Genomic DNA, 23,753 nt, shown 5'->3' on the forward strand with positions numbered 1-23,753 from the left:
GCTGTGTGATCCTCCTCTGTGACTTTCAGAGAAGAATGAGTCTGAGTAAGTCCATATATGCTCTTTTTCTGGTTGAGTATTCTTTATTGTTTATTATCAATATCTTGGTCAGTATATATGTGTTACAATTCAAGTGCTAATATTTGCCCAAATGTAAACTATGATATATTTCATTTCCTCAGTAGAAATATTTCAGGTCTGGTAAGAACTTAGATGTAAAACAGTCCAGATAGACTTGCGCTTTATAGACAGCCTTTCTTATTTGTCTGTGAAATGCATATTACAGATATTTTACACACACACTCCTTTGATTTGATCTGTTCACTGCTGTGTGTCTTCGTTTTGTGATTAAGATTTACAAAAGGATTTGCATTCCAGTTAGTCCAGAATTCAGCCTTTTGCATCTTGATTCAGTTATTATTTTCTTCTAGGATACACTCCGGGGGTGGCCTGATTCCCCTCCTTGGAACACTTGTCTGTAACCACACCAGACTATCCCTTTGAATGCTTCAGAGGGTTGTTGACCTCAGCCTTTGCTGCTGTATGCTTTATATGGTCTGTACTTTTCTTTGTCTAACCATAAATATTTGTTCTTAGCCTCCACCCTCCCATGCCTGAGAGTTCCTCCATTCATTTTCAGGCTGCTTAGTGAATTATTTCTTTTGATGAGTTAGAATTTGAAATTTATTTCGTGTTATTGCATGCCTCCCTGCTCTTGTAACTAGATGGTAAGGTGAAGTTAATCAGTATACTTTTCTTTACCCTAGATTCTTACTCTGATCAGTCTTTATATGACAGGTCTCTTTTAATCTGAAGTAATAGATGCTGGCCAGAAGAAATGAGTTGTTCAATACTCAGTGTGGAACAGGTCACACCTGTATTAATGAGCACACTGTAATCAGCTCAAAAGAACAAGATCCACGCTGATATTTGAACCATGAATAGAGATCTCAAAGTCTATTAGACTTATAGAAGAACATTCATTACCCTAAATTCCTAATTTAAATACTAAATTCCTAATTTAAATACCTTCTGTTGAGTTAGGAGTTCTGGATTCTAGCCCTTGCTGTACTCTAAGCCTCAGTGTCCTCATCTGTAAAACCAAGAGGGTTAGATTAGAAGATATCTAGGGTCACTTCTATTAAGTTTATCATTATAACCTTGGTCTTTTTCTGAATTGCCACTTTAGGAGCAAAACTGTCCCCTTAAAATGAAAAGATGGAGGGAGGCAAACCAAAACAAAAAAACCCCAGTTTCCTTCCTGTTTAGGTCATTACCTTAATTTATTAATTGTAATCCTATTTTTGCAGGTAAAATAAAACTAATTGTCTGCCTACAGCTTTGCCAGCTAAAATGTAATACGAGGTGACAACATCTTGTTTGATATCTTTGTAGTAGTTGCTTAAATAACTGAAATCACAGAGGTGTTTGTGTGATGGCTTAAAGGTAGTTTGTATTCGGTATCACCTGTTTTAGAGATACTTTTGGATAGAGCTGTGTAATAGCTTATTAGCTCCACATGCATAAAGTAACATACTCAGGGGGACATCATTTTATCATTTGTAGTGCTTTATCCTATAGTGTCATGTAAAATACATGATACTTAGAATAGTGGCAAAAAAAATTCAGAAAATGTTGAAAAATTATTAAATTCCCTGAGTGTACATGGACATTTATTATAAGTGGTAAATTTTATAAAATGGGTTTTAATGAATTTTAGTTAATCTGATGCAGATAGTTATACTGCTTAGGACTTTACCATTTTTATTTTACCATTTTATTCATTTTTCAAAGAATTTTTACATTATTTCATTTAAAAATAGTGTCTGTGGTTGATGCTGTCTTGCTAATTATGATTTTCTCCCACCTCACTTTGTCTTGTTTTCAAACAAATCTCTCACCTGCCACCAGTATAATAAAAATATTTGAATTCCATCACTATTCATGAGGCCATTCTTTGGGTACATAATTATCTTGTGCTGGAATTTTTCCAAAATGGACACACATGCATTGTACTCCTAACTTTTGTGTAAAACAATTTAGTTCATTTTATTCTGCTTTTGTTTTTAAGAAAACACATGAGGGTGGAACAATACTCCAGGTCAGGAAGCATTATCAGTTTCCACTGATGTTTTATATGCGCTGTGTTTTTATATGAGACTCTAAAAGCTCAAACTCTGTGATGCTATAAAGACATGGAAAATGATTCTTTCTTAGGGTTGGAGGAAGTGATGACTGGTGTTTTTTTGCTGGTAGTATCTGATAATCCCCCCTCCCTTTAGCTATTCTAGGCATGTTTAGTTGTCAGGCGTTGTCGGACTAAATTGCTAAAAATAACAAATAAGGGGGAGGCTGTTCTAAGGCCAGCTCTTGCCACTGTCTGTAATCTGTTTAATTTAGTTCCTAAGGAGAAAGGGCAAAAGGAACATGGTGCCATTCTAATTGAATGGGTTTTTTGTTTAAAGTGCTGACAAGTACATTGTTTGAGCTCTCTCTTTTCCCAAACCCCATAGGGCTCATGTGCCCACATCCACTTATAGTGGAGAGCCAGAGCTGGGGGTCTCAAAGAGCATCCTGTAATCAGTGCTTGTACTAGAGATTAACTAGGTGATTGTGGTCTTTTGCTCGAATTTAATGTGGCTTTTGACAGTGGAAATGTGCAGTTAGTTTGTGAGAGAGGGTGAGACAGAGAAGATGGTAGTTAAAATGGAGGAGTTATTGTGAGAATAAAGACAACTATTTAGTGCTCTCTTCTGCCCTAACTCAGTGTTCCCAGAGAGTCAGGTTGTTTGATAAAATTAACCACACATGTGACTTCAGTATACCTGCATGTAATTTTAACCCCCATTACCAGCATAAACCTCTATGTGGATTTGGCTCTTGACTTCCCTGCACCTTAACTTCTTCCTAATAATAGAAATAACTTTCTGTAAAATGGAGATAGCAGTCTAGTACTTGTTTGTAAAGCTGTTGAAGATCACTGAAGGGATGATTTAAATGTCCTTCCTATCCTCTGCTATGTATTTACTAGCGGTGGAGTGTGTGAAAACTGGGAGCAAATTTTCAGTTATATTTCTGGTGTTCTACATTGTGTCAACTCACCTGAAGATTTACTGATTTTTATATTCTGAAGTTGCTTATTGATTTTTGTGTCTGTAAGTCCTATCCAAAAATCCCTTGTGTAATTCTTTTGGTGTTTTTTTTTTTTTTTTTTTTTTTTGGTCTGAGCCTGGCCACTTTAGCACCAAAGGAAAAAATGGATTGCTTTTATTAGAGATTCTTGGTAAGGAGTATCTTGGGAAAGCCTGTATTAATGAAGATCCTGGTATTTACCTAAAGCTTTGGAAATTGAGCAATTGGACACTGCAGGCTTTGGGAATGCTTATTACTTTTAGGCATTTTTTAAGTCACCAACCTGCTTTATTCCCTAATTTAATAAAATACATAATCATTTTAACTGAACTAAAGGGTCTCAAATTATAATTTAGAGCACAGTCTTCAACAATATCTATGCTGTATAGATGATGAAGTCTTGTGATTCATGTGGAATGACATACATGGCAGCACTTAAAATCTTTACAAGTAGCTCAAGATGGATATCATTTGTGGTTGAGTTTAATCGGCTCTAGAAATTTGTAAAAAAAAAAAATCACTTTCCGTTTCTGGACTTTTGGGGTTCAAACTCAGAGCCTTCATTAATGCAAGCTCAGTGTCTTTCTCTCTTTAGAGAAGGTACGAGAGGGAAACAAGCTATAGGTGGTGATAGAAAACATAAGAGGAAGAAGGAGCTTCTGGTACTATAGTTGAAGCCTTAAAATGGATCAAGTTTTGAACTGAATTGTAAAATATCATTTGCCTTAATTTTTAAGTGTTGATGCTTTCAATATCAGAGGCTGAACTTTCCACTTACAACTGATTTTTCCTTCCTTTGGGGGGACTAAACAATTCTAAGATTCATGATGTGAGGCTCTGGCCAATAATGGCCAGAAGAAGTGTATGCATGTAAAAAAAATTCATTAAATGTTTGCTGAGTGTCTTGATTATACAGAGTACTTTGGGGTTTTGACTAACTATGGAGGCTTTTTGTTCTTACTTTCAATCTTATACATTAAGGAACCTACAGTCTATTGTATTTACTATGTGCCATGCACTATTATAGGCAAAGACATAATTAGCAAAGGCCCTGGTGGCCTGGAGCTTATATTCTGGAGAATGGGATGCGGAGACAGATAATAAACAAATAATATAATTGATAAATGCTAAAAAGAAAAACAACAAAGGGTAAAGAGACAGGGAATGGTGAGAGTGTATAAGCTGTCTTATATAGTGTTGACAGGGAAGGTTTCTCTGATAAGGTGATATTTGCGAAGAGAGACCTGAAGGGAGTGAGCAAGCTATGTGTACCTGGGAGAAGAGGGTTCCAAGCAGAGGGAATAGCAAGTATAAAAACCTGGGGGTGAGAGCATAATTGATGAGTTGGGAGAATAGCAAGGAGGCCAGTTTAGCTGGAGCTGAGTGATCAAGAATAGTAGGAGGTGAAATCAGAGAGGTATCAGGGAATAGATTATATAGGGCTTTGTAGGCCATATTAAGGATTTTGGATTATGGTGTGAAGTTGGGAGTTTGGGGAGGGTTTTGAACAGAGGAATGACATGATCTGATTTACATTTTAAAAGGACCATTCTGGCTGCTTTGGTGAGAATAGATTATGGAGGGCAAGGGTGGAAGGAAGGAGACTTGTTAGGAGGATGTTGCATTATATCTAGGTGAGAGATTGATGTTGGCTTGCACCAGGGTGGTGGCAGTGGAGGTGATCAGAATCTGGATATATTCTAAGGTAGAGCTAAGACAATTGGGTGTAGGGATGAAAGAGAGGACTCAAAGTTGTGAACCTGTTATGAAGGAATCATACCTCCTTCCTCCCACATATATCCTTCATTCAGCTGTTGGAGAGATTTGGAATGGGTTCATGAGAGAGGAGGCATTTTAGCTGGGCCTTGAAGATCAGTTAGAATTTTGCTACATAGGGTTGGGGCAGAGGAGAGAGCATTTCAAATCAAAGAAATACTATGGATAGAAGTCTGGAAGTAGAGTGGTGGAATGAAGGGTTAAAGTGAGAAATGAGGCTGGAAAGGCCTAAGGGAAACAAGGGTAAAATGAATGAAATCAGCATTGTTTCTACTCACTTTGTATAAGTACTCCTTGTTCTGGGCAAGTAGTTATTCCCAGTGCAATACTGTTCATTCACTGTGGTTTCCACATAGCATTCCATGTGTGATGGGCTCCACAGAGATTCCAGATGTTTATGGGAACATATGTACTATTGATAATTCATAGATCAGTGTTTTCTAATCAGTTTTCAAGTTTCAAAAGTAATTTTTTTTTTTTTTTTTTTTTGCGGTACGCGGGCCTCTCACTGTTGTGGCCTCTCCCGTTGCGGAGCACAGGCTCCGGACGTGCAGGCTCAGCGGCCATGGCTCACAGGCCTAGCCGCTCTGCGGCATGTGGGATCTTCCCGGATGGGGGCACAAACCCGTGTCCCCTGAATCAGCAGGCGGACTCTCAACCACTGTGCCACCAGGGAAGCCCTCAAAAGTAATTTTATTTTATTTTATTTATTTTTATTTTTATTATTTTTTTTTGTGGTACGCGGGCCTCTCACTGCTGGGGCCTCTCCCGTTGCGGAGCACAGGCTCTGGACGCGCAGGCTCAGCAGCCATGGCTCACGGGCCCAGCCGCTCTGCGGCATGTGGGATCTTCCCGGACTGGGGCACGAACCCGTATCCCCTGCATCGGCAGGCAGACTCTCAACCACTGTGCCACCAGGGAAGCCCTCAAAAGTAATTTTAAATGCAAATTGAAAGTTTGGTTTGGGCCTTGTTATCTTTGAGGTGCTATTAGATACCCAAGTAGAGATGTTGAATAAACAGTTGGAAATATGAATCCGGATCTCCAGGCTAATGAAATAAGATTGAGAATTGTCTATAAATTGTCAGTTTAGAGGTGGCATTTAAAGTCATAGGACTGGATTAGATCAATGAAGGAGAAGAGGTAGGTACAGGGGGTATAAACAAGGTTCACAGACTGAGCCAGGGGCACTGCAGCAGGATGTAAAGGCTCTTTACAGAGGTGTGGATAGTGTGCAGTGTGAGTCCAGAGAACTGAGTGAACACCCACACAGGCAAGCCTCTGCTGTGAAGGGGCCAAGCTGAAGGGATGGGACCAACTTCCTCCATGGTTAGGGGGCTGTGCAGGCCCTTGGTTTTGTGTTGATAGCAAAGGCTGTCAGCTCAGTTAGACCTAAGTTTCAAGTGCTTTGTGGCTTTCTCTTATTAGCACTGACCTGGAGCTAGGCAGGCCTGGTCTGCTGAGGGAAGGTTTGCTTTCCCTGAGGAGGGATTGCAGAATGTAGAGACTGACATCAAGTTAATGTCAGAGCTGAGCATGCTGTCTGGGGGAACTACACTGCAGGGAGTAGTTCAACATAGTTCATTTAAAGCACAGGAGATTAGAAACCCTGTTGTGTATCTGTGGTTTCTTGAGTAAAAGTTGAGGGAGGGGGTACTTAATGGGTGGAAGCAAACATGCCTACTAGAGTTGAAGGTTAAAAGTTCCCTAAAAGAATTTTATAGTAACTCATACTTTTCACGGTTCCTTGTATACACTCACACATATGCATATACAAACATATACTTTCCTACCCTCTTTCAGTATATACTAAGAAAAGCTTCAACTTTTAGAATATTTTTTGAGTTCATCTTACAAACTCTTAGCAAGTAATTGGTACTGCTTTTCTTTGCCCCGATATGCATAGCAGAATGCCTTGGCATAATTATTAAGAATATGAACTCTGGGGCTTCCCTGGTGGCGCAGTGGTTGAGAGTCCGCCTGCTGATGCAGGGGACACGGGTTCATGCCCCGGTCCGGGAAGATCCCACATGCCGCGGAGCGGCTAGGCCCGTGAGCCATGGCCACTGGGCCTGCGTGTCCGGAGCCTGTGCTCCGCAACGGGAGAGGCCACAACAGTGAGAGGCTGCGTACCGCAAAAAAAAAAAAAAAGAAAAAAAGAAAAAAAAAGAATATGAACTCTGGAATCAAATGAATATGAATTTGAACTCTGACTCTGCCACATACTACCACCTTGGGTAAATTACTTAGTGTCTCCAAGCCTAAATATACTCTTCTGTAAAACAGCAACAACAGCAGGGTTGATGGATAGGGACAATAAATAACCCTTTTATTTCCTGCTTAAGTATGGAATCAACTGAAAGGCAAACCTATATGAAAATTTTAAATGTATTTTACGTTTATAACTGATAAAGCTTAGGTTGAAGGATGTGGCTTAGGTGTGTAGCAGTAATAATGGTTTCTAATACTGATCCAGAATTAAGCATACAGATTTAGATGTAGCTACCCAGCAAATCTTTGGAAGTGTGGGACAGCCACAGGTCTGTCTCTGCAGAGGCAGGCAGAGCATATCTGTCAAACTTATGAGGAAAGTGTGTACCTTCTGCAAGCAGGCAGATCCTGGCAGAGCAGAAGGAGTTGAGCCATAGTTGCTTTTTCCAAACACACCAATCGGAAAAGCTAGTAGTCTTCCTGAGAGTAGATTGAAGAGGCCAGGACTGATAGCTGATGAAAACTGGAGGTGAAGAGGATCAGCATTTCTCTCTTCATACAAAAAGTACCTACCTCATAACATAATACATGTAAATCACTTGATACTGTGCCTGGCACACAGTAAATACTTGGTAAATGCAGGATTTTTTTTACTTGCATATTATGGATGCTCAGTAACTATTTACTGATTGAGCATATTGCCAACATATACTTATAAGATAAAGGTTTCTTTTTAACTGGGAAAAAAATAAAGATACACAAATGTACAAAGCTAATTTAACAAACACCTGTGTACTCACCACCCAGAACTAACAAATGTTAGAATACTGTAATATATATTTTTGTTTGTTTTTTACAAAAATAAAACCATGCTAATGAAATTGAAGTCTCCTTTGTAACTTGCCTCCTGGCTCCACGTTAGTCGCATTCCCACTCACCAGAAGAAACTACTATCAGGTATTAGGTATATCTTTCCAATCCATGTTTTATAACATCTAATTTTCAACAGATAATATCATATTGTTCATGTCTTTCAATAACTTGCTTTTTTGTGTGTGTGTGTGCTCTACCCACACTAATAAATATATGTAGTTTACTCAGTTTAACTGCTGTAGGGTATTCCATAAGAAAATGTAACTTCAAAGGACCTGTTGTTGATAGCTTTAGTGTATAGTGTGTAAAAGTGGCCAAAAGGCCTGATGACTCCTTCCATATGTAGCATAAATATAGAAATTGGTAAGGCTAGTCAGTGGGCTCAAGGATGCAAGCGCCAGCAGGTTGGTGCACTTAATAATATCTGCTGCTCTCATTTCCTCATAGCCATGGATTCTGTGGTGAAGCCAAGACAAGAGTCCATGGCCTCTGCCCATGTGTTAGAAATGGAGATCATGTGTCCTTCACAGAGCCAGAACCAGAATTAGTCAGAAAGAGAGGGAGATTTGAGTGGGAACCCAGGATTCTAGATTCCAACCACTGTATCATTCACTTTTACTCTGAAAGAAACGAGGATTCCTATGCCATGGTTAGATACTCCCAGTAGCTAGTTCTAATATTAGTGGTCCTTTTCTTATAAAATGATAAACCCCTAAACATAACTCTTTGAGTAAAGAGATTAAGTGGCTTTTAAGTGGCCTAGCAGCTAGAAATTGAAGAAGGGGCAAAAGGAAAACCACCCCTTGAATCATGTTTGCAAAGAGAAGTGTGCCAAGTGCTCTTTTATTACTCCAGTGTCATCATAAATTTAATTGGTGTTATGTCAGCTACTTAGATCAGAGCTAATAGCATATTAAACTATTTGTTTGTACCAGTTCCATGGTAACCTGGGCGGGTGTGGAGTTGGGACAAGGGGCAGCTGTGATGCCTGGTCTATAGAGTGATTTCATCATGCTGTGAGCCCCTTATCACCCTGGATGGAGAAGTGTCACTGGGTAATGTGACCTGACTTCTAAGTGCCCCTCAGAACACTCAGAGCCATGAGCAAAGGCCCTGGGCTGCTTGTCTGACCTAGAGGTTTAGCCTAGAGTTAGAGAACAGTGATTTCTTGGTGATACCGACAGGTATAACTATGAGTTTTCCTTTTCTCTTTCTTAGTAAAAAGAAAGCTGAGGTTTTTTGAAAGCTTTATAAAATAACCCTTTGCTATTAGAGTGTGTTTATAGTTCTCCAGTTCTACCCTCTGATGACCTATACAAATCAGCAGAGGAGGAGCCGATGAGTCATGCATCTGTGCTTTTAGTGGCTTTGAGCTTTTACTTGTTTTCACTGTCTCCAGGTCCTTTTATGGGTTTCCGGTTGCCATATCTCTATTTTTTTAGTTGTATAAATATGTTACTTGATTGGAAAGTAGTAATATCATCACATAGAAGTTTCCTTGCCTTTGTTTGTCCATTGGCTCTCCCAGAGTACCTTATTAACTCATTAAATGTTAATGCTTCTGCTGATAACATTAAAGTTAATTTTCAGAAATTAGTACGTCAGTTTATTTTATCCTGGCTGGTTTGTGTATGTGTTACTCTCAGTCTTTGGGTGGAGTAAAGACTAATTTGCTCTGAAAATAATTCATTAGGAACTTGCCGTGTCATGCTTGTTTTTAAACACAGCCATCATTACTGTCTGATCCTAGAACATATTCATTACCAACCGTGCCCCCCAGCCCCCAAAGAAACCCCTTACCCATTAAGCATTTGTTGTCCATTTCCCCTTCCTGGTAACCATTCATCTGTTTTCTGTCTCTATAGATTTGCTTGTTCTGGATATTCATATAAATATATCATACAGCATGTGGCTTTTTGTGTCTAGCTTCTTTCACTTAGCTTAGTGTTTTCAAGGTTCATCAATGTTGTAGCATGTATCAGTTCTTCATTCCTTTTATGGCTGAATAATATTCAATTATATGGATATACCACATTTTGTTTATCTACTCATCAGTTGATGGTGGACATTTGGGTTGTTTCTACTTTTGGGCTGTTACGAGTAATGCTGTCAGCATTCACAAGTTTTTGTTACTACACCTGTTTTCATTTCTCGTACTTGGGTATATACCTAAGAGTGGAATTGCTGGGTCATATGATAATTTTGTCTTTTTAATTTCTTGAGTAACTGCCAAACTGTTTTCCATAGCAGCTGTATCATTTTACGTTTCCCACCATCAGTATATGAGGGTTCTGATTTCTCCATGTCTTTGTTAACACGTATTTTCCATTTTTGATTATAGCCATCTTAGTGGGTGTAAAGTATCAATAGTATCTCATTGTGGTTTTTATTTGCATTTCCCCAGTGAGTAATGATGTTGAACATCTTTTCATGTGCTTATTGGCCATTAATATATCTTCTGTGGAGAAATGTCTGTTTGAGGGTCCTTTGCTCATTATTTAATTGGGTTGTGAATTTTTTTGTTGTCGAGTTATAAGAAAATAGAAATTCTTGGACTTGCTTGGAGCAGCGAGTAGGATCAGACTGACTTCAGGCTTTTGCCACACATACTTGCATGTTAGTCTTGCTGCCACAGGTGAGTCAGTTACACCTCCACTTCCAAGAATGCAAGGTGTTGCCCTTACTTCCTCTCTCAGAAGGCACACCTTTATTCACCTACCCCTTTACCATGCCTACAGGCCAAACTCCATAGTAAACACTGTTGATTTGATCCTCTTGCTCTTCTTGTAAGATTAGAGTAAACTAAAGACAACTGAAATAGTAGAACTTGTTTTATTTGTTCATTTGGAAGACTTGTAGAGTTTTAATAGTCCTATTGATAGATACTTGGCTTTCTGACCCTGGAGAAGCAGAAGTAAAACAGTGTATATGAGGAAATGTCTTGCTTTTGTAAAATTTGTTTTCATGAGACTTCTTTATTATATACTGTGTACATTTATTTCTCATATATGATGGAACTTAGAATAGTGTCCTATGAGGGCTATAATTTTTAGGGTTTTTTGGTTTGTTTTAGAAAGGAATCAAGGACCTCAGGGTTGTGATATTGGTAGTGGTCTTTGTGCATCCTTTTTCTGATCTCTTTTACGCAGATCCTGAATCAAATACTTGTCATGTTTAGTATACTGTTAATAGATTTATACAACACACAGTTCTCAGTTGTGGCTTTGTGTGGTCTCTGAAGGACATTTTTTTGCATCTTTATTTCCTGACTACAGCATTTCAGCCCTTCTCATAATTTCCTTGGGCATAATTATACTGATACTTCTACAACGCTTGTGTTGGACCTGTACAAAGCCCAGTGTCTCCTTTGAAGTTAGGAGGTGAAATTATTTATCCTGACACTACAGTACACATACTCTTAGGGCTCATCTGTGACAATTAAAATATTGGGTAGTTTTCCTTCATGAAGTTTTAGGGTCAGGTCTCAAAGAGCTATAGACTTTTTATTTTCATTTTTTTGGCTGCACCACGTGGCTTGTGGGATCTTAGTTCCCCGACTAGGGATTGAACCCAGGCCCTCAGCAGTGAGAGCTTGGAGTCCTAACCACTGGACCACCAGGGAATTCCCTAGACTTTTTAAAGTTGGAAGATATCCTAGAGGCTCCACTTGATGGAGCACTCCCCTCCCCTGCCCCCAACCATTTCTGACATGTTTTCGTCATGGTTCCTACTTGAACACATCCAGTGATTTCTAGTCATCTCATCCTTTTCCCTCCTTTTTAGTGTTACTTGCTGGTTCCTCCTCTTCCTTTCATTCTTACTAAATGTTGACTTTTATAAGGCTAAGTCCTCTTATTCTGAGTTCCTTCTCTAGGAATTTCATTCTCATGGCTTCAAGTACTACCTATATGTAAAACTGTATCTCTAGCCCAGACTTCTGTGAACTTCAGACCCAATCTGTTTTTTTTAAAAAAATATCTTTATTGGAGTATAGTTGCTTTACAATGGTGTGTTAATTTCTGCCCCAATCTGTTTCTCTTCTCTCATCTCACTTGGATGTTTCACAGATACCTTAAACTCAATGTGTCTAAAACTAAACTTATAATCTTTTTTTCCAAACCTGGTCCTCTTGGGAGGTATTCTTGACACCCCCCCCTAACTTCTGATAAATAATGAAGATTATGGTGAAGGACTTGGTGAAGTCCTCTTGTTGATTTTTTTCTTGAATATTTCTTTTTCTTTTTTTTTTTTTTTCCGGTACGTGGGCCTCTCACTGTTGTGGCCTCTCCCATTGCGGAGCACAGGCTCCAGCCATGTAGGCTCAGAGGCCGTGGCTTATGGGCCCAGCTGCTCTGCGGCATGTGGAATCTTCCCGGACCGGGGCACGAACCCGTGTCCCCTGCATCAGCAGGCAGACTCTCAACCACTGCGCCACCAGGGAAACCCTTGAATATTTCTTGAATCTATTCTTCTCTAGATCCATTGCCACCACTAAGATACTGTCATCTCTTTCCAAGATTATTGCAATGGCTTCCTAGTAGGTTTCTCAACATTCACACTTGTATTCTGTAACCCAGTGCTTCCCAACCCTTTTTACATCACAGCACCTAGAGGAGTATTTGCATGATTCACTGGGCTAAGTGGACAAAGGGTGCTCAAGGTGGAGGCAACTGCCCAGGGGGGCTTTGGCTGCCCTGAACGCACCCGGCCACTCTAGGGACTAAAAGGATCAATATCTTGGACACATCTATTACCCATTCATGACTCACTGGGCTTTCTGCAGGAAGCTCTGCTCTAACTCATTCTCTGTGTTGCAGCCAGAGTAATTTTTTATTTTCAATGGAAATTTGATTTTTTTGTTTCTCCTGCTTAAGACCTTGTGGCTTTTCATCATCTTTAAGATAAATACCAAATTTTTAATATGGCTTATGACCCTGTATGATCTGACTCAATTTCACCAGCCTCATCCTTCTATATTATCTATCCCTCCCTGCCCCACCCCGCATTTCAGTACTTCAGCCTCACTGGCTGTCATTTAGTTCCTGAACATGTCTTGCTTCATTTGACCTTTGCTCTTGCTTCTCCATTTGCCTGGAATTGCTCTTTCGTCATGCTAACCTCTCCACTTTATTAATTCCTACTCATCCTTCAGAGCTTGTTCAAAAGTGCTTCTGTGATTTCCTTGATTATACCAGGTGTTTCCTCTATTAGACTATTAAATGTCTGTGTGCCCTGCAACAGCATAATCTGTGTGAATAAGTGTTTGACTTGTTCACTGCTCTAATCCCAGTGCTCTTTGGGTCTAACATATATTGAGTGCTCAATAAATGTTGGTTAAATTAATTATGTCAGTTCTTGGTACTGAGGATGAAGCTTTAATCAAGTCAGAGAAGATTCCCTACTGTTATGGAACTTACATTCAGATACACACAGTAAAGGTATAAACAAGAAAATATCATGTAGTAAAGGGTGATATTTTAGAGAGTTATTGGGGAGGCCTCTCTGAAAAGGTGAAATTTCAGCTAGATCTGAATGAAAAGCAGCAGCTGGCCACTTAAAAGTATCCAAACGAAGAACATTCCAGGTGGAAGGCACAGATGATGCAAATGTCTTATGGTTGGAAAAAGTTTGGTGGAATTGTTTAAGCAAGAGAAAGGAGGAGGAGTCATAATAAGGTTGGAGTGGTTGGCAGGGACCAGATCATGCAGGGCCTTATTGCCCAGGTTAAGGAGTTTGGATTTTATTCGAAGTGTCATGGGAAGACTTTCAAGGGTTTTGAGCAGAAAGTAACCTGAATTACATGTTGAAATATCCATGACAAACATCCAGGCGAGGATGACGGAGGCTTGGACTAGGATGGTAGCAGTGGAGCTGGATAGAAAGAAGAGGATGGTTTCGGGATATATTTGGAAGTAAATTAAGACTGATGGGTGGCTGTGGGGGGATATTGGGTTCGAGGAAAAGAGAAGAATCAGGGATGGCTTCTGTTGGCTTTTGTATTTTTTTGTCTCTGTGGTTTTTTGTTTTTGTTTTTTTTTTTTCGGTACACGGGCCTCTCACTGTTGCGGCCTCTCCCGTTGCGGAGCACAGGCTCCAGATGCGCAGGCCCAGCAGCCATGGCTCACGGGCCCAGCCGCTCCGCGGCATGTGGGATCTTCCCGGACCGGGGCACGAACCCGTGTCCCCTGCATCGGCAAGCAGACTCTCAACCACTGCGCCACCAGGGAAGCCCTCTATGGTTTTTAAATTGAGCAATTGGATGACTGCCATTCACTGAGATGGAGAAGACTGGGAGGGTGTGGGGTGACTATAAGTCAGTTGTGCTTGTTTTAGACATGTTAAGTGTGGGTTTGACATCCAGGAAGATACATTTTATAAGCAATTTGATGTGTAAATCTGGAATTAAGGGGAGGTCTAGGTTGGAGATATAAATTTGGGAGTCATAATGATGTTTAAAGCTATGAGACTAGATGAAGGTTTCTAAGAGAGAGTGATGGAGAGAAGTTAAGGACAGCTTTCCAGAAAATGTCAACATTTTGAAGTTGAGCAGAGGAGTAGTCAGCAAAAGATAACTTAGAAGGGGTAGCCAGTAATGTAGGAAGAAAATAGGAGTGTGGAATCATGAAAGCTAAGAGAGGAAAGTATTTCAAGAATTGTGTTGAATGCTGTTGATGAGTAAGAACGGGTTGAGTAAGAAGAGAACAGAGAATAACCACTGCTTTGGGCAACATAGAGATCATTGGTGACCTGGACTACAGTAAGTTCACTAGGGTAGATGGGAAGCATGATTGGAGAGGTTTGAGGAGATAATGGGAGGTAAGGAAGTGGAGGCAACTACTAAACAATTGGTTCAAGAGGTTTTGCAAGAAGGGGAGGAGAGAAAGGAGGCAGTACCTACAGGGGAATATGAGGACAAGAAAGGTGTTTTTTTTTTGTGTGTGTGTGTGACTTGCCTGACCAAGAAGGATCTTGCAGAGAAAGAGACGTTGAAGATTAGGAAGAAAGAAAAAGGATGACTGTGGGAGTGAAATTTTTGAGAAGGGGATGGATTCAACACCCAAGTGGAAGGGTTGTGTTTCTACTTCTATCAAAACACAACCCCTCTATCCATTTTAACACAGGGAAAGAAGAGAGTATATGTACAGGTGTAGGTCAGATGGTAGATATGGTAGTGGAAAGAGATAATTCTCATCAGATTGCTGCTGTTTTTTCAGCTGGGAATGAGAGGGGAGGAGAGAGTATAGGAGATTTGAGGAGACAAAGTATGAAATAGTTACTTTGGAGAGCAGAGAATTTTTTTAAATTAATTTATTTTTGGCTGCATTGGGTCTTTGTTGCTGCACGCGGGCTTTCTCTAGTTGTGGCGAGCGGGAGCTACTCTTTGTTGTGGTACGCGGGCTTCTTGTTGTGGTGGCTTCTCTTGTTGCAGACCATGGGCCCTAGGCATGAGGGCTTTAGTAGTTGCGGCACACGGGCTCTAGAGCGCAGGCTCAGTAGTTGCGGCTCACGGGCTTAGTTGCTCCTTGCCTGTGGGATCTTCCCGGACCAGAGCTCAAACCTGTGTCCCCTGCATTGGCAGGTGGATTCTTAACCACTGTGCCACCAGGGAAGCCCTGGAGAGCAGAGAATTTAATATATTAAGAAAATTTAATAGAATTTCTGGACACTGGTGAGTGCCTATTTGAGATTCATAGTCCTAAATTTAAAGTAAAACCATGCAGCACACTTAAGTGTTTTTCTCCAGCAACATTCAGCTATTTGGGTACAAACATGGAGTAGGTAGATGGTTGGGTTTAGCTTGGGTTGGTATTTTGCCAGGGAAGTGCAACAGAGGGAGAGAGGGGCAAAAGGGAGTTCAGAGGGGAATAAATATAAATGATGGGCTGTGGAAGCTGAGCTGGGTGGGAGGGGAGAAGGTCATGGAAGCAGAATGAAAAATGAAAAACTTGTTGAGTGATGTGGTTGAAGAAGTGCTGGAGGGAGAGTTACCAGGTCGAAAGGACCTGGAAAAATAGGAAGTAGTGGCGGTGAAATTGAAATTCTGGAGGTGGTGCGGTTACTGGTGTTGTCAAATCTCTAGGGTATGGACATGAGCTGGGTGGCTCAGGTGGAGTAAAGTAAAAATTGTGAGGGGAGAGAAGGTCATGGTATTGGATGGATCATCTCCATTCTTGTTGAAGTCACCTCAAGTGGTGCAGCGGTGGTGGAGAGGAAGAGCTTCCGATGAATGAGGGGCAGTACCCAGGATATTGGTAGATTGGTAGATTGCAGCAGCAAGGAAGGGAGAAGAGGATGGTACACCATGATGCTACAAACTTCAGGAACCAGGATTTTTGGAGGAAATAAAGAGGAGAAATGGTTTGGCAGTAGGCTTGAATGAATGAATGGAATGATGCATGGATGGAAATTTATGCTTTCATTAGGCAACTTTCATGGAAAGTTAAAATCCCTACGTGCTAGATTCAGTTCTACCTTTTAAGGCTCTCTCTTTTTTCAGAAGAGAGGTTGCCAAACTGTAGCCTGCTGACCAGATTTGGCTTGCTTGTTTTTGTGTTTTTTAGAACATAGCTATGCCCATTTGTTTGCACGTTTTTTATGTTGCTTTTGCACTATAGTGGCAGAATTGAGTAGTTGTGACAGAGACAACCCCACAAAGCCTAAAATATTTACTGTCTAGCCCTTTGTAGAAGAATTTTGCTGACTTCCACTTTTGAAGATTCTCAAACTTCAGTTTGCATCAGAATCACCTGGAGAGCTTGTGAAAACAGATTGCCAAGCTCCACCCCTAGAGTTTCATATTCAGTAGGTCTGGGTTGGGGCCCAAGAACATGCATTTCTAACAAGTTCCCCAGTGTTGCTGGTGCTGCTGGTCTGGGGACCATAGTTTAAGAGCCATTGTTTTAGATATTTAAGTTAGTGATTGGGTTCCTTCTCCCCTTAATATTCTTTGAGCCAAATGTCCCTACCTACATCAGCTGTTTATCACTTGACATGATTATTGGCTTATCGTTTTAAGTTTGGTCCCTATAAATATAATGATTCTTTGGCTGAAGCCTGATCTCTGCCATATGCATTGGAACAGTTGCCTCTCCTTGCTCTTCATTTACCTGTGAGCTTGTTTTCTTTCTTTCTTAGGTTGTCTGATGTACTGGTCTTTCTCTGGGACTTAAATGAAGCTTATGTGTTAGGGAGGGCAATAGTAGATAGAGATCACATAAACTTTAGGTGGACTAAATGGCTAAACACTATCATTTGGAAGAAATAAGAATCCACCCTGTCCACCCCCCCCACCACCACCTGGTATATCTCTGCTCTAAGGTACTTGAGTAGAGCAGAGGTTTATCTTGGGTACATTGAGCCATGTGATCATAGGTGGGATTTGGGAGTCTGACCCCATACGGTAGCAGTGTCATAGTCTCTTTAGCAGGTAGGTAAAAGAACATCTGGGAGAAAAACCAAGGTCATTGCTCAACTTGATCCAAGTCTTTTGTCCCTGTCTTTCAGCAGAGGAACCTCTGAAAGATGTCTTGAAAGCAGTTTCTAAAAGAAACTTCTTAGATTTCTCTTTATTCTCCTGCTCCATGCCTAAAATTGCTTTCTCATTCTTTCAGCTTGTCTCCCAGCCGTATGTAGCTCAGCAGTTACCTTGTAGCCTAGTTGTGTCCTTAATGGTGAAGTAGATAAAGCCAGATGAGTTCACAAGTGGACATACGTCCTTGGATCACTTGTCTCTTACCTTCAGATTCCCGGTCCTGTTTGGCTGCCTTTCCTGCCTCTGGTGAGTGCTCCTCACCCATTCAGGCTGTTGTAGCACTTGCACTTTCAGAGCTCTGCCCATCCGTGTCTCATTTCCCTTTCTGAGTTCTCTCATTGTGCCCCTGCACTGCCTTTGTTTTTCTCTTCTTCCTCTTGTTTCCCTGCCTTCTTCACATTTTACCCTGGCCGCCAAGACATGCCTCCTCAGCCTTCAGTGAATTCTTGGCCTCTTGCTAAACTTCCCCATTATGGGCAGCTGGCCCCCTCTGGCCATTTTACAGTTCTGCAGACTGAGAGAACATGAGATTCATTGAAACTCTTGAGTTCTTAATTTGGTGTTACCCAAATCTTCATTTTACAAGTGGGGAAATAAAAGGTGATAGGGGAAAAGACTTTTCTATACCCTAAGGTAACACAAACAGGAAAAATATTAATTTAGAGAAAGAGACAAAGTTCCTAAGAAAAGAAGAAACGTCTATAGAGATAGTGTCACAAGATGAATTACCTCAGGAGTCTATTTGAGAGATTGTGTCATGTTGGAAAAGTTCTAGGGACTTGAGCCTCTCTCCTTTGTGAGAGGATGAGAATGAAACACCAGCCCCTCAGTCTGACTCCCGGAAAGAAGAACTTCAGGCTGATGAGCAATAAGGCCAACAACATCATTTCCCTGGCCGTGCTGAGCCCCACAGGAAATCTCAGAATTTTACGTGAGGACAAGGCCCCACAAGAATGTTGCCGCACCTAGAGCTCTGTGGTTTGATGCCAGGAGAGAATTTCCTACAGACAGGGTTCTGAGGGAGATTGCTCAGTAAGACGGAAAGGTGCTGCAGTGAGGCCAGCAAATGCCTTCCCAGGACTCCTGGTGGAAGGTGGAGGTTTCACGTGCCTCCTAGAGTTTCCACAGCAAGTATTATCCCCTTGTAGTGCACAGCGGCCCTGACACTGACATCACATGGAGCAGTTTCTCAAGGATTTTCAACTCCAGGACAGTGGGAAATTGGGATGGTTTTATGGTTTTACAAGTTGACCTGATAATAAAGCCTAAGGGCTTTGACCCTTAGGGCCTGTTTGTGGGAGCAAGGTTTTCATGTCTCCATCAGGATCAGTGAGGTCTGAGTTTTAAACCTCTGTTTATCTAGGGGCACAGGTTAGAGGGCAATGTCAAAAACTGAAAACCACCTTGAAGGAGAATGGTCATTTTTTGCCTTTGCTTCCTCTGATGGAATGTATTCCTCATTCAGGTTGGGAGGGAAAACTAAAAAGTAGTGTGTGTACAAGTAAATCAGTAAGGCATCATTTCCCACGATAAATGCACTTGTATTCAACAACTATTGAGTTCCTGTTATGAACCAGCAATTCTTCTAGACACTGGGACTATATTAGTGAGTAGAACAAAGTCTTGCCCTCATGGACCTTTCCTTCTCATAAGGGAAAACAGACAGACAGATGCTGCTTCAGGTGGCGATAGGTGCTAAGGAGGAAAATCAAGTTGAGGAGAATAGAGAGTATGGAACGGCATTTGATCAAGAAGGCCTTTCCCATAAGGTGACACTTGAGAAAGACCTGAAGGATGTGAAGGAGCAAGTAATGTAGATATCTGGGGAAGAGAGTTCCTACACAAAGAGACCCAAAGGCAAAGGACAGGCAGGAGCATAGCTGGTGGGTTGGAGGAACAGCTTGAAGGCCAGTGTGGCTGGAGAGAGAGAGAGGGAGTCATGGGACGGGAGGTCAGAGTCAGCTTAGAGCAGGACTGTACGTGGCTTTTTGAAAAGGCTTTTGCCTTTTATTTTGAGAGAGATGGAAAGCCATTGGAAGGTTTTAAGTGTTGAAAGATGACTCTGGCCACTGTGTGGAGAAGAAACTGAAGGGGGTCAAGGACAGAAGAAAGGAGACCACTTAGGAGGCTCTTCATTAAGGTCAGATTCTGGATGCATTTTGAGATAGCACTGACAGGATTTGTTGTTTGATTGGATGTCAGATGTGAAAGAAAGAAGATTCAAGGATGACACTCAAGTTTTTGTCTTGAGTTGCAGGAATGGAGTTTTTATTTACAGGAATGGGGAAGAGCAGGGTCCACAGAGTTTCTGATTTGACTAGTGGTTTTAAGCTGTGGAGATTCAAGGAAGAAAAAGTTTAACTTAGTCATTGGTTCCTTAATTTTTTCCATTCTCTCTGATGGTCTCATATGTATTTGGGTCAGTTCTATGACAGTTATTTCTGGGATAAGTACAATCCCAGTATTCTAACTTTTAGGGATCCTTACCTAGGCCTCTGTGATTCAGTGTGGGTAGAAGCTGTGGGTCCAAAAGAACCTTGGGATAAATTCTGTCTCTGGGAGCATCCTTCATTTCAGGTGCTATATTGGTGTCCTAAGGCTGATAACAAGTTACCACAAACTGGGTGGTTTAAAACAACAGAAGTTTATTTTTCCACAGTTCTGGAGGCTGAAAGTCCAAAATCAAGGTGTTGCAGGGCCATGCTCTCTGAAGGGTCTAGGGAAGATTCCTTCCTTTCTTCTTTCTAGCTTATGGTGGTTGTGGGCCATCCTTGGCGCCTTCCTAATCTTGCAGATGCAACCCTCCACTCTCTGCCTCTATCAACGCAGGGCATTTCCCCTGTGTATCCCTTTGTTTTTACGTGGCCTTCTTATAAGGACACTAATCATTGGATTTAGGGCCTGCCCTAATCTAGTATGACCTCATCTTAACTTGGTTACATCTGCAAAGACCCTATTTCCAAATAAGGTCACATTCACAGGTACCGGGGATTAGGACTTCATCATGTCTTTTTGTGAGACACAGTTCAACCCACATCATGTGCTTTGGTCCGGGTTTGACTATGAGGGTCTTCTGGGCTTAGGTATGTTTGAGGATGAGACAGGAACTATTGAAATACAGTTAGAAAGCAGGTTTGTGCTAGAGATGCCCCATCTGTTGGGATGAAAAAAAATTTTTTTCATGTCCAGTAAATCTATTTAAACTAAAGATTTAAAGACAGGTTCATTTTACATTATTTTTGAAACTTGAAGACTTTAGGATATGCAGTAGTAAAAATCATGAAAAAGTAATGAAACTGGAAGTGGAAGATAGAAGGAAGAGATGTGACAGAATGAAGAATTTTAAAGCTGAGAATTACAACCTGAATTTGATTGGCCAGAGGCCTGGGCAGTAGGGAGAAAAGCTCTTGCTGCTGCTCCAAGTTTATGGTCTTGCTAGCCGGGGCAGCAAGTTGGCAGAGATGGAATGCAACAGACCTGGGCTCCTGAGCACTGGCTGATTACTGCCGGGATAGAACCCCACTTGCTCCACAAGCCTTTTCCTTAGATTCCTACAGAGCTGGGACCCCAAAGGTGCCCAGAATGGTGCATGGCACTTGCTGTCTAGCTGCTGCACAACACCTAGTACATGTACATTCTTCAGATGTGTATCAGGAGTTACTAGTATTTGCCTCTTTTTTACTCACCACAAGTTGTTTATCAAGGGAAGTTTAAGTTCCCACTCTGATATCACAGTGAAAGGACTATATCAGGTTTAGCAGTGTAATTAAACAAATTTCCTCAGCCATAGAATTATCATGGTCACTATGAGTTTTTGTGGAGCTCCTGTTCTTTTGTAAGGAATTGTGTGCAAGTTGGACAGATGGGAGATGAGTAAAGAGATCGGGCTCTTTCTCGCCTTCAAGAAATTTGAAGTTAGAAGACAAATAGGAACCAGAGGTTCACATAAGAACTATGATAAAGATTTGTGGGATTAGCAGATGCAAACTATTATATATAGGATGGATAAACGGTGGGGTCCTGCTGTGTAGCACAGGTAACTACGTTCAGTGTCCTATGATGTACTGTGGTGGAGGGGAACATGAAAGAATATATATGTGTGTAGCTGGGTCACTTTGCTGTGCAGCGGAAATTGGCACAGCATTGTGAATCAACTATACTTCAATAAAATTTTACTAAAAAATATTGTGGATGCCTCAGCATTTGGCACCTAAAGGAAAATATTTTTAAAAATATCTGGGGCTTCCCTGGTGGCGCAGTGGTTGAGAGTCTGCCTGCTAATGCAGGGGACACGGGTTCGAGCCCTGGTCTGGGAGGATCCCACATGCCGCGGAGCAGCTGGGCCCGTGGGCCACAACTGCTGAGCCTGTGCGTCTGGAGCCTGTGCTCCGCAGCAACGGAGGCCGCGATAGTGAGAGGCCCGTGCACCGTGATGAAGAGTGGCCCCCGCGTGCCGCAACTAGAGAAAGCCCTCGCACAGAAACGAAGACCCAACACAGCAAAAATAAATTAATTAATAAACTCCACCCCCAACATCTTCTTTAAAAAAAAAATCTGGACAGAGAGTGGGAGAAATTAGAGGCAGGGATATGTAGAAAGGGCACCTGAGAGGTTTATTGGTGAAGGCCTCAGGTAATAGAAGCACTTCATTCCATTTTCCTGTCTCGAGAGGTTGGGGATCAGTTCCCAAGCAAGGCCTGAGACCAGGCTGCTTACCTGCCCTCTGCCCCAGCCTTTCCCTGGCTTCCCCAGGTCACCTGGGCACTTCAGTAGTCAAAGTGAACCCCCAGCTGCTTGGGTGAAGGGAGGAGGGGTGAGGGAAGGGCACTGGCTGCATCTGGGCTAGGGCTCTGCATTTCTGGCTCTAGTGTGGCTCAGTCACATGCACCCTGGGGGAGGATTATTTTGAGCATTCCCCAAAAAGGGAGACTTCATTTCATGTCTGTTAAGTGGGAATGTAGCCACAACGGTGTCCTCAGGGCAGGGACCAGTGGTGAAGCCACCATACTTCTGGGGTGACCACAGGGCAAATAATGTACAGACATCATTTCCTTTGACTAATCTTTGTTAATCCTGGTCCACATGTGGCTCCTGAAAGTAAAGTTCTTTGTCTTAAGTTGAGATTTTTAATTTAGGACCCAGATGGGGTAGGAGATAAACTTCCAAAAGGTCTGTTTTACTCAGTGTGTCACTGTCCTGGATTCCTGGCAGGCAGCAGTTTCATTAGAAAAGCAGATTTCATCTTGACTCATCTGCCTTGGTGAGACGTGTGATGCAGCCTATCTATCATCTTGCTGGACAGAGCAGAGGGTATGCTGTCCATTTTGCAGCAGTGGCAGCTACAGGCGCCTGGCCTGGGCCATGGAAAACCTTGAGAGACAATCTGTTATGGGGCCAGAGCTTTGTCCTGGAATTTCCTGGCCTTTGTCTGTCTGGTATAACTTCATGTACCAAGACGCCTGTTTTTAGAGTCTACTTCCTTCTGGGGGAAGAGTGCTATTGCCATCCAGAGAGCACTCCTGCTTCCTGTACCGAGCAACCCCCTCCCTGTGCCCAGGGGTCGGGGTGGGGGAACACTCTGGGCAGGTGTGTATACTTGGCTCCCAATAGACAACAGGCTCCTGGAAGTCACTGGTCACAGAGAAGCCATAACCATTGGGCATAGAAGCTGCATCTGCCAACTTGGCACATTCCCCCTGGTCCTAACCCTTATTTCCTTCTCATATTGCAGCAGAAAAAGTCCTACCTGGAGCGGAGTGTGAAGGAAGCTGAGGACAATATCCGGGAGATGCTGATGGCACGAAGGGCACAGTAGGAAGCCTCTAGGGAAGCTCTTCCTCCTGACCCCTGCCGTTCCTGGCCAGGGGCCTGTATAGGGAAACTGCTTCTGCTCTGCCTGATGGACATTTTATCTGGATGGTCTGGTAACCCTATGTTTTATGCATCACCTGGAGCCCCTTTCAGATCCCATCCCTGTATTTTTTATCCTGGCTCTGCCTGCCACCCTTCTTCCCTGGGGGTGAGTCATGAACCCCCAGGAGAGGGAAGATGGGAGCCGGGACAGATAGGAGAGCTCTTCCTGGGCCTACAACTAGTCACGCTGGTCAGACCAATAAAAGACATCTGTCCCACTCTGCTAAGTCTGCTTTTCTTGAGCTGATGGATGAGAACAGAGGATCAGAGAGGCAGAGGCTATCTCCACCTCAGCTCCTCCCTGTTCTCCTCCAGG

The 23,753-nt window shown here is 42.0% G+C and overlaps 1 protein-coding gene across 1 annotated transcript in view; it reads left to right on the forward strand.

The window, feature by feature from the left end:
* PFDN1 (prefoldin subunit 1) overlaps window positions 1-23,659 on the forward strand; it is a 65,071-nt gene extending 41,412 nt beyond the window's left edge. The window contains exon 4 of the mRNA XM_079703853.1: window positions 23,256-23,659. Coding sequence (XP_079559979.1) covers window positions 23,256-23,339 — 84 coding nt within the window. The 3' untranslated portion in view covers window positions 23,340-23,659. The remainder of the gene's footprint in view (window positions 1-23,255) is intronic.
* The last annotated feature ends 94 nt before the right edge of the window (window positions 23,660-23,753 follow it).

This window comes from Hyperoodon ampullatus, assembly GCF_949752795.1.
Source record: "Hyperoodon ampullatus genome assembly, chromosome: 4".
Classification (NCBI taxonomy): domain Eukaryota; kingdom Metazoa; phylum Chordata; class Mammalia; order Artiodactyla; family Ziphiidae; genus Hyperoodon; species Hyperoodon ampullatus.